Source organism: Danio aesculapii, chromosome 12 (assembly GCF_903798145.1).
Source record: "Danio aesculapii chromosome 12, fDanAes4.1, whole genome shotgun sequence".
In the NCBI taxonomy this organism is placed as follows: domain Eukaryota; kingdom Metazoa; phylum Chordata; class Actinopteri; order Cypriniformes; family Danionidae; genus Danio; species Danio aesculapii.
This window is the reverse complement of record NC_079446.1, coordinates 18,402,040-18,412,242: the sequence shown is the minus strand read 5'-3', so window position 1 is coordinate 18,412,242 and position 10,203 is coordinate 18,402,040. Positions and strand designations below refer to the sequence as shown.

The 10,203-nt window shown below is 39.8% G+C and overlaps 1 protein-coding gene across 1 annotated transcript; it reads right to left on the bottom strand.

Annotated features, from left to right (window-relative positions):
- Window positions 1-1,990: 1,990 nt before the first annotated feature.
- Window positions 1,991-4,069, bottom strand: LOC130238331 (procathepsin L-like). Its single transcript, XM_056469322.1, has 7 exons — window positions 3,944-4,069; window positions 3,675-3,797; window positions 3,199-3,351; window positions 2,775-2,999; window positions 2,415-2,583; window positions 2,177-2,294; window positions 1,991-2,090 (listed from the first exon to the last, which is right to left on the bottom strand). The coding sequence occupies exons 1-7, from the start codon at window positions 4,064-4,066 to the stop codon at window positions 1,991-1,993; spliced, it is 1,011 nt and encodes a 336-aa protein (XP_056325297.1). The 5' UTR covers window positions 4,067-4,069.
- Between the last annotated feature and the right edge of the window lie 6,134 nt (window positions 4,070-10,203).

The window sequence follows — 10,203 nt, the reverse complement described above, 5'->3', positions numbered from 1 at the left end:
AACTAATTTAACCCTGCCCTATCTCTCTTGAGGCAAATTTCTATGCATTACAGTGGAGTGTGTGCATATTAATGTTAAACATGAAAATACATAGTTTCAGGTGGAGGGTGAGAAAAAAAAGTGATTAGGTAAAAATGGTAAATGGTACACAAAGTAGATTTAAAAAATAAACATCTATTGTCCATATGCATCCAGAACTTAACATAAATAACACAGGACCGACAAGAAAAGTGCAGTCAGAACAGTGCTACGATACTGCTGTTGTGGCTGGTGTATTCTGGGAAATTTTCTTACCCCTTGGTTTCGAGTATGGTCCTGAAAAATCTTCATTCAAAGGTGCTATTCACCACTTTCCTTGGGACACCCCTAACCCTTCACGGGAACACAAAACGAGGGCTTGGGGTAAAGGGGAAGGGCTAAGGGGTAAAATTGGGATTGGGCCTTAATAAAGTAATAATTAGATGACGGGCTTTTTTAGAAAATAAAGCACAACAGAGGTGGTGATTTGGCCAGTAGCTGGTACAACTGTAATAGTGATAAAATGTTAATCTAGTCAAAATCTGCCTGGAACTACTTGTCTGCCTGGAACTACTGGTCAAAGTCTGCCTTGAACTAAGCTGCGTTTATCTGAAAATAACTACACACCTAATAATGTTCAACTCCCCAAATTATAAATGGTTTTAAGTGAGGTTTATTCATAAACTAATTTCGAGAGGATCACGTGCTTATGATTTATCACAGCCTGTCTCGTATTAAGCTAATCAGTATCATCCAATCATATGAGCCATAAGCAACTATAAATAACCACAGTTTTCAGTCCACTTTATCTTCGTTTGGAAGAAACCCCCCTTCCTCCCCATTCTCCTCCTTCACTATAGATCGGGTGGCACAGAGGCACAGTGGTTAGCACTGTTAGCCCCACAGCAAGAACACTGCCAGCCCTGGTCCTGCCAGGTAGGTAGGTGTTTCTGTGAGGAGTTTGTATATTCTCCCCGTGTCCGCATTGGTTTTCCGGTTTCCTCCCACCATTCAAATATATATATATACACATCATGCATAACAATCAAGCATTTGTCTAGCCCCCTTTTTTCCTCACATGTTCCCTTAGCTACTGCAGATGGGGAGTTCTGAGATCCACCGAGCTCAGGCTCCCCTCTCGCTCTGCAAACGGGAGGAAGCCCCGTGCTCGAGGATCCCTTGAGCTCGGGGCTCTCTCCCGGGACAGCATGCCAAACAAGCTTTTGATGAATCATCAGCTAAGTGTGAACTCTTGAAATGGAATTAGCCTGTAAAATGTAATAAGCTACAGGCTGAATTTTCATTGAATCAGACTTCAAGGGCAACTAAAATCTCTTTATATCCCCATTTGAAACTACAGTACACACAGTAAAAGGTCTCAACAATTATGTCGTCTAACCAAGTAAGAAGAGGGTAAACAGCTCTACTTTAAGTAAAACAAATGCTTAATCATTTAATTTCATCCACCCTTGATTTATAGAAAATATTGTCAGATAAACTGTTTTTGCATGGGTTAACCTACGAATTACACTTAATCAGCTTTAAACATTTGCCATTAATGCATATCAAATATTTTTGTGTCCGGTTATACAGAATTCTATTGCATAATCAGAATAGCTTAGTCTTAATCTGCACCATTAAGTTCAACACAGACCTACTGTAAGAAACACTTTTAAAAACTTTTTTTTTTTATTATGAGATTTCCTACAGGGCGTGCAAATAAATACAGTACAGACTTGAGATTTCCATGCCAGAATTTAATATTTATCCATTTGCAGGTCAAATAGATTTTTTTCATTATTGGATAAGAATATATAAAACAAAAGAAAGAGAACAGATTTTCCATAAAGACTACTACACAACATAGCCCTAACAGCAGAACAATTTGATTAAATATAAGATTTAAAAATACATTAAAACAGAGAAACCATAAACTTGTCAGTTTCAGAATGCAGAGAAGGCTCCAGTGGCCTTACATTAGGGGATAGCTGGCCGATGTTGCAATGCCACAGTGATTGTTTTTGTCTTTAGCCATGTAGATGTAGCCTTTGTTACCCCATTTGTCAGTCCAGCTAAAAAAGGGTGGAAAGAAATAATAAAATATGAAAACATGCAATCAAGCTTGTGCCCGCAAAACTAAAGATTGTTGGCATCATACCTGTTCTTCACAATCCAGTATCTATTCCCAGCAACATCAGCACCCTGATAACCATAGCCAACCACCAAGACTCCATGATCAAGTTGACTACTGCTGCACGTCGGCTCATAATAAATGCCTAAAGTTCAGAATATTAGAAATGAATTAAGGCAAAGTAAGTTCAGTAATAATTTAATAGCTGCACAAACCACCATTTTAGTAAATATACAATTAAAACTGAGGGATATCAGACACCTACCAGACTGATAGAACTGTATTGATTGATGTCCTGCATCAATAGCAACAGATACAGGACCCACAGCAGCAACAGCATTCATCAGAGCAAGCTCATTACCACTGGGAATGTCCACGAATCCGGTGTCTTTAGCGACATTAAAACGGGGGTCATAACGGCATGGCAGATCATCCTGCAAACGCAAAGTTAAAATAAGAAAAAAAAAAATGGTACATTGGAGTCTCAAAATATTCAGTGATTTTCATTTAAAGACATTAAGAAAAACAAAATAAATTTCACAATCTTCAAATACAGCAGTTCAACCCCATGCTTTCAAAATAATTTATTTTTTTTGCACAGAATTAGTCACAATATGATTCTTACCCTTGCAAGATAAGGGTAGGACTGCTCAGAATCCAGCCCGTTGTTCTCTTTAACATACAGGAAGGCCTGGTCCATGAGGCCTCCGTTACAGCCTTGATTGCCCTGTGGTCTGGAACAGTCCACCAAGTTTTGCTCACTCAGAGAAACCAGCTTTCCAGTTTTACGGAAGAGCTGACCCTCCAAGGCACCAGTTGAACTGAAAGACCAGCAAGATCCACATTGTTTCTAAAAAAAAAAAAATCACAAAACAGAGGAGTCACCAAACAGTAAAGCTACAGATACACATACTGAAATTTAAAAGCCATTTATATTTTAGCACAAACTGGGTTTACCTGTTCAACTGGAAATAGATTTATTGTAAAATATGCAACTACTACTGAGTTTAGCATAAAAGATTTGCAGTTTTCAGTTACTTTAAACTCACCTGGTCTTTGACAGGAGTAACATAGCCCCTCTGTCTCCAGTCAATCTGTTGAGGGGCTGCAAAAAAGCTGGGTTCCATGAACAATGCGCCCTTTGACTTCCGGTTGGGGTCATGCTTATATCCATTCATTGCCTGTCTGAACTCCTCATTTGTCTTAAAGGGAATGTTGTGAAAAGTTTTAATAAAACAGCCTTACAAATAGTACTTTAAAAGGTATCGATAGCACCTCAGATTGAGAATTAAAGTCATTTTGCTGAAGATTCATTAAAACACGCAGGGCTTAAATCTCCAATCCAGGATGTTGTTGACTGTAATTGAATCATTTAATAAAGAAACAACAGCATTCTGATCTGGTTTCACACTAATGAATCATCCTTGCATTTTGATTGTTTTTTAATCTTTTTGACAATTTGGAATGTATAAAGCAATATAGATAGGAGAAATAAATAACTTGACTGTAGTGCTAAACTACTTACCATGTCACCAAATTGATTCATTCCCAGTTTAAATGTGTGGTTTCCCATGGAATACTCAAAGTTGTGTTGCTCAATTTTTCTCAAGTTCTCCTCCCAAATCATTCTCCTCCTGACTTCCACATCCTGGAGTAGAAAGTAGATATGTCAGACATTGCAAAGAACCAGTTCAGCATAAACACATGCATTGCATCATTCATTCATGTTAAGCTGATATATGGCTAGAAATTATTATTATTATTATTAATATAAATTATTATTAGTCTTCCCACCTCATAATAGGTTTTTCCATGCTGGCTCTTCCAGGAGTTCCAGTGGTCATCTAACTGCATGTCTATAGTTGGAGTAGCAAACACTGCACTTATGCACAGCGGGACAAGCAAAGCAAACATCATCCTGCCTGGAAGACTGACGGAGGAAAAACAATAATAGTAAAGCTATAGTAGAGCTAAATGTCACATTAATATAATGCAAGTATTGAGTCCTATGAAGGAGGGAAAAGAAAGATTTACTCTTACCTTTCACAAGCAAACCAAATTATTGACTGTGATTGCCTACAACCGAGTGTGTTTTAAAGCCTGTCTAAACATAAAGGCGGTCTATCATTGGCTGACTGTGATGATGAGACAAGTATTTACAGCCAATCAGATCTAGCAAGAACTTTATCTCGTCATGTAATCCAGCGTCACAAGATGGAGTATTCATCGATGGACTATGGCGATTCTTTATATTATTAGTCTACTGTAACAAGATTAAGGTAATCAGAAATGTTTTGTTATTTCCGCAGTTTATAAAATCAACATTTACAATACACAAGGGGAAAGCTTAATAAAATATGCTACACTTGATTGGATGATGTAGAGATTTTTTTTTTAGGTTTTTTTGCAATCTGTTTGTTAGGTTTGTTGTAATCATTGTTTGTGCTCGTCACATAAGGGTGTGTTTGACAAATCCCACAAGCTTAAACAGAAAATAATCCCAAAAAAAAACACAAAGTCCATTTAGAAAACTAAGCATTTTTAAATGGCATCAGTGGCTTCTGTTTTGTGCTCACACTAAATGCTAATTACTTTCTTTCTAATTACTAATTATTATTAATAATTTGACTGACTAAAATTAGCAGACACGATACTTCCAGTACTAATATGTTATCCTGTATATCCTGTTCTGGCTGCAGGAGAGAGAATATCTTTGCACATTTAAGAATGTGTGTTTGCCCTACAGTGATAATTGTTTAATTCATTTTCTTTTCGGCTTAGTCCCTTTATTAATACAGGGTCACCACAGCGGAATGAACCGCTAACTTATCCAGTACATGTTTTACGCAGCGGACGCGCTTCCAGCCCCAACCCATCTCTGGGAAACACCCATACACACTCATTCACACACATTCACTATGGGCAATTTAGCCTTCCCAATTCACCTGTACCGCATGTCTTTGGACTGTGGGGGAAACCGGAGCACCCGGAGGAAACCCACGCGAATGCTGGGTTTAATTACTATTTTCTCTTTTATTCATCTTACTTTATTTAAACATAAAGCAGTAAATAAATAAAAGTAACAAGTTGGTTACTCACTCACTTACTAATAATTTTTAAGCAAAATCAGACATAAACACAAAATAATTATTAGAAGTTATTAGATGTTATCATTATACTTTCAGGCTAATAAGAGAGTTTAAGGTCAGATGATAGTTGATGATTACAGTATTTTCCCTAGTAAACTTAAAATTTCACAGATTGTTCTTATTTTAAATCATATTTCTAACACAATCTCATTTTCTTAATTATAAACTGGTATTTCAGATTATTTTCCCTGAGCAGTTTATCATCCCCATGAACTTTTTCAACATAGGCTCATTCTGAAAATGTACTGTAGCTCTATACGTTCTGGAGACCGCGAATTATGTTGCCAGAAGTATGTATGGCTTTAGTATGTATTTAGTTTTTAAAGCGAACGCTATGGGGCAGTATGATGCTCCTCTTCGCGCTTACAACCTAACTGCTTACCTCCATATGGACAGCTTTCCGGCTGTTACTACTCTGTCCTTTTAACTCGCCAAGCGCTCCAGGGACAGACGAGTCTTCGCTGAGGCCAGCTTCCAGCCTCCGCCGCTGAGACGGCAGCTCTGCACAAGACGTTTGGCCAGCGGAGAAATTAAAATGGTCATGCCCAACTAAGTCTGGTTTCTCTCAAGGTTTATTTTTCTTCACTTTCGCCAAATTGTGAAGTTTTTTTTCCCTCTCCGCTGTCGCCACTGGCTTGCATGGTTTGGGATCTGTAGAGCTGCGCATCGTTGGATTGCTCTTTAGTGTTTGGACTCTCAGTACTAATTATTAAACCACACTGAACTGAGCTAAACTGAACTGAACTTAAACACTACAAACTGAACTACACTGTTCCTATTTACTATGACCTTTTATATGAAGCTGCTTTGACACAATCTACATTTTAAAAGCGCTATACAAATAAAGGTGAATTGAATTGAATTGAAAAAGTGTACACAGCGGCCTCTGGTGGATTGGAGAAAGCAAAAACTGCAAGAAACGTAGCTCCTAGGATGTATTTGGCGGTCTCCAGAAATGTATTAAGAAGTACATAATCAGAATGAGCCTGGCTTGAACTTTTTTCATCATTGCATAATCTTTTCTGACGTTAAAATTATTTTAAATAAATTTTTAAGTAAGCAAAATGAACAGTACTAAAACTGACAAAATAAAAATATACATGTATAAAAATATACGTGTGTGTGTGTGTGTATATATATATACAGCATGTAGAGTGAACTAATATTCCATTTAAATTTTTTTTTTAATTAAGTTAGAAGGTGCATCAACATAAAAGTTTTTTTTCTGATATTTTCAGCTATATTCTCTGCACCTATTTAGTCAGTACATGACCACAGACACCCACATCTCCAAGGGCACACAGTATTCACACAGTGAACCCCTGGAGACTCATCACACATCACATCAACACAAATGCTGTCTGGAAAATGCAGAAAGTTTCTTTAAATTTGGTTTGCAGTATTAAATTCCATTTAAAATTCCACTCTCTCCCACTAGCCCTTACTTTATACTCATTCCTCAGAGTTTGTCATGAGGGAATTAAGGAAATGTGGCTTTATAAAAGTGAAACTGATGAACTGTAGTTGAAGTAAAAAAAAATAATAAAAATGAAACCCCCATAATTACATGAAACTCTGGAGCATACTGTGGTGATGTGATGACATCAATAGATCTATGAACTAACATATAAAACGGGAACACGAAAGGAGGAACATTCTAAAAGCAACTCATCTAAGCACCTTAATCATTTTACTGCCTTATTCAGATTAGGGTAAATAATTTGATTACTGAGCTCAGATATTCCACTAATTGCAAAAAAAAAAGAAGGTTTTGTTTGCCTTTAACCACAAAGAATAACGTTATTGAATTTTTTTATCAGGGTCCCAGTCTTGTCTTTTTATGTCTGGACAGTCAGTATTGTCTTTGCTTAATGTGTCTTGGTTTGTTTTGTGCCTGAGCACATGGCTTTGTCTTTGTTTGTGTTGGCCATGTGCTCCCTGCCTCTGTGTGTATTGTTATCACACCCTCTTGCAGAACGACTGAATTTTGTAAACACAAACTCTAGAGTGACTATGGTTCTATCCTCATTTACTCGATGTTTACTTCACACCTGTCCTTTGTTTGCAAACATCTAATCTTGGTTGGCTTGTTTTGGATGTGATTTGTCTAATGTCTCCTTGTTAGAGCTTGCTGTATTTAGTCTAGTCCTTGCCTTTGCCTTAGTTTAGTGTTTGTACCAGTTTCTTTTGAGATTTTGCTCTGAATTTTACATACACATGTGGAGATTGTCTAAATGTATCTATATTTCAACCAACCAAAGTCTTTTTACCTAAGATGTGCAACGTAGTCTGTGACATTCTTTTAGAGTATGCTTGATGTTGATTTGAGATTGTTTGAGCAGAGAAGCCTACGCACTCTGTATGTGTCTTGATGCTGGCTTAATAATGTAACTGCAAACTCTCTCTCTCTCTCTCTCTCTCTCTCTCTCTCTCTCTCTCTCTCTCTCTCTATATATATATATATATATATATATATATATATATATATATAATATATATAATTTTGTTTAAGGGGTTTTCACCTTTATTAATAGGACAGTGGAGATGTACAGACAGGTAAGTGTGGGGAGCAGAAATAGGGGAAGCATCAACAAAGGACTTCGAGCTGGGAATCGAAATCAGTCGCCACAAGCACCTCAGTGCTATGTGTCAACGCACTAACCACTAGGCCATTGGCGCCAACGTCAATAAATGTTTTTAAGAATTGTATCAGACTCCCGGCCTTTGTCTATCTCCACAGGTATTTGAGTTTAACTGTTAATGCCCATAGCAAGGCAGGCCCTTCTCAGGATCATCAGTGTTGATGCACGCAGCTCTGTAAGTTCATCAACTTCTCCAGAAACTGTACCTGGATGATGGAAGCTTTCAGCGGTGCTTCTAAACTAAACTAAGCCCAAAAACAGCTTTTGGAAGGTGTTTGACAGACATGTGTGTAGGTGTAGTGTGTCCACAGTCATAATGGAGTGATGTGTAGAGTGATGTGATGATATAGAGACAAGATGGCGGCGCGTTCGGTTCGCGAGGCTCAGTGTCTCTCTCTAGTTTCTGCAATTTTGCAGTATTATCCCTGCTCATTTCGGGTCTGTTCGTGCAGAACAGCAGTGCCTTTACATCGTACACCTGACAGGACATCTTGGATATTGGATTGTGCATTCCGGACAGTTTTATTAACAATCTTCGACTCATCCCTGAGATCGCCAGAACACCCGGGCCTGAGAGACCTACCCGGCCGGGCGGAAGTGCTCGGAGGCGGCGCAGAGAACGTTAACAAAGACGGGGGAAGCGCGGTGGGCTAAGAGCTAAGCTAAAGCTAACACCACACCGGCTCTCTTTAGCATCTTCATGCAGCCATCAGCAAACAACAGACTGCTCACCCAGAGGCTGCTTTTATTGTTGCGGGGGATTTTAATCACTCAAACTTAAAGACAGTGCTCCCCAAATTCCATCAAAACATTTTCTGCCACACAAGGGGAAACAAAACTTTAGACCAAGTTTACTTAAACATGGCTGAAGCATATGCTGTGACCCCCCTCCCCCATTTGGGTCAATCAGATCGCCTTTCTTTGTTTCTCACCCCCAAGTACTCACCCATCGTCAACCGTGTGAAGCCATCAGTAAGGACCATCAAAGTGTGGCCAGCGGGGGTGGACTCCACACTCCAGGACAGGTTTGAACACACAGACCGGAGTATGTTTGCTTCCCAGGCCACATGCGGCTCTCACACAGACATTGACAGTTACACTTCCTCTGTTCTGGAATATATCAACACCACCATAGACAGTGTTACAACCCAGAAACAGATCACCACATACCCAAATCAAAAGCCATAAATGAACAAGGAGGTGCGCCTCCTGCTGAAGGCACGCAACACTGCCTTCAGATCAGGGGATGCACAGGCCTACAGCACTTCAAGGGCTAATCTGAAGAGGGGCATCAAAAAGGCCAAGCACTGCTACAAGCTAAAGCTAGAGGAACACTTTTCCAACTCTGATCCTCGGCGCATGTGGCAGGGCATCCAGGCCATCAGCAACTACAAACCCAGCCATTCCACCCCCACAGCCACAAATGTCTCCTTCCTGAACGAGCTAAATGACTTTTATGCCCGCTTTAAAAGAGACAATACAGAACCCTACACCAGGAACACTACCTCAACCGACCACTCACCTATAACACTCACCTCCTCAGAAGTCTACACTGCACTGAGTCGGATCAATGTGCGTAAGGCTGCTGGACCAGACGGTATTCCTGGGCGCGTCCTCAAAGCATGTGCAGAACAGCTCGCTGGGGTATTCACAGACATTTTCAACCTGTCGCTTAACCTAGCAACTGTGCCAACATGCTTTAAAACCACCTCTATTGTGCCAGTGCCCAAACACTCCAGCCCAACATGCCTGAATGACTACCGCCCTGTAGCACTCACACCCATCATCATGAAGTGCTTCGAGCGGTTGGTCCTGGCACATCTGAAAGACTCTCTGCCATCCACACTGGACCCACATCAGTTTACCTACCGTGGCAACAGGAGCACAGAAGATGCCGTCTCCATAGCACTGCACTCTGTCCTCACACACCTGGACAATAAAAACACTTATGCACGAATGCTGTTTGTTGACTTCAGCTCAGCATTCAACACTGTCATACCCTCTAAGTTACTGATCAAACTCAGAGACCTGGATATCAACGCGTCTCTCTGCAACTGGGTTATGGACTTTCTGACTAACAGACCTCAGAATGTTAGATCAGGCCACATCTGCTCCACCACCGTCACACTCAACACTGGTGTAACACAGGGCTGCGTGCTGAGCCCCTTCCTCTACTCCCTTTTTACCATCGACTGTAGGCCTGTGAACAGATCCAACACCATCATCAAATTTGCAGATGACACCACAGTGATTGGTCTAATCA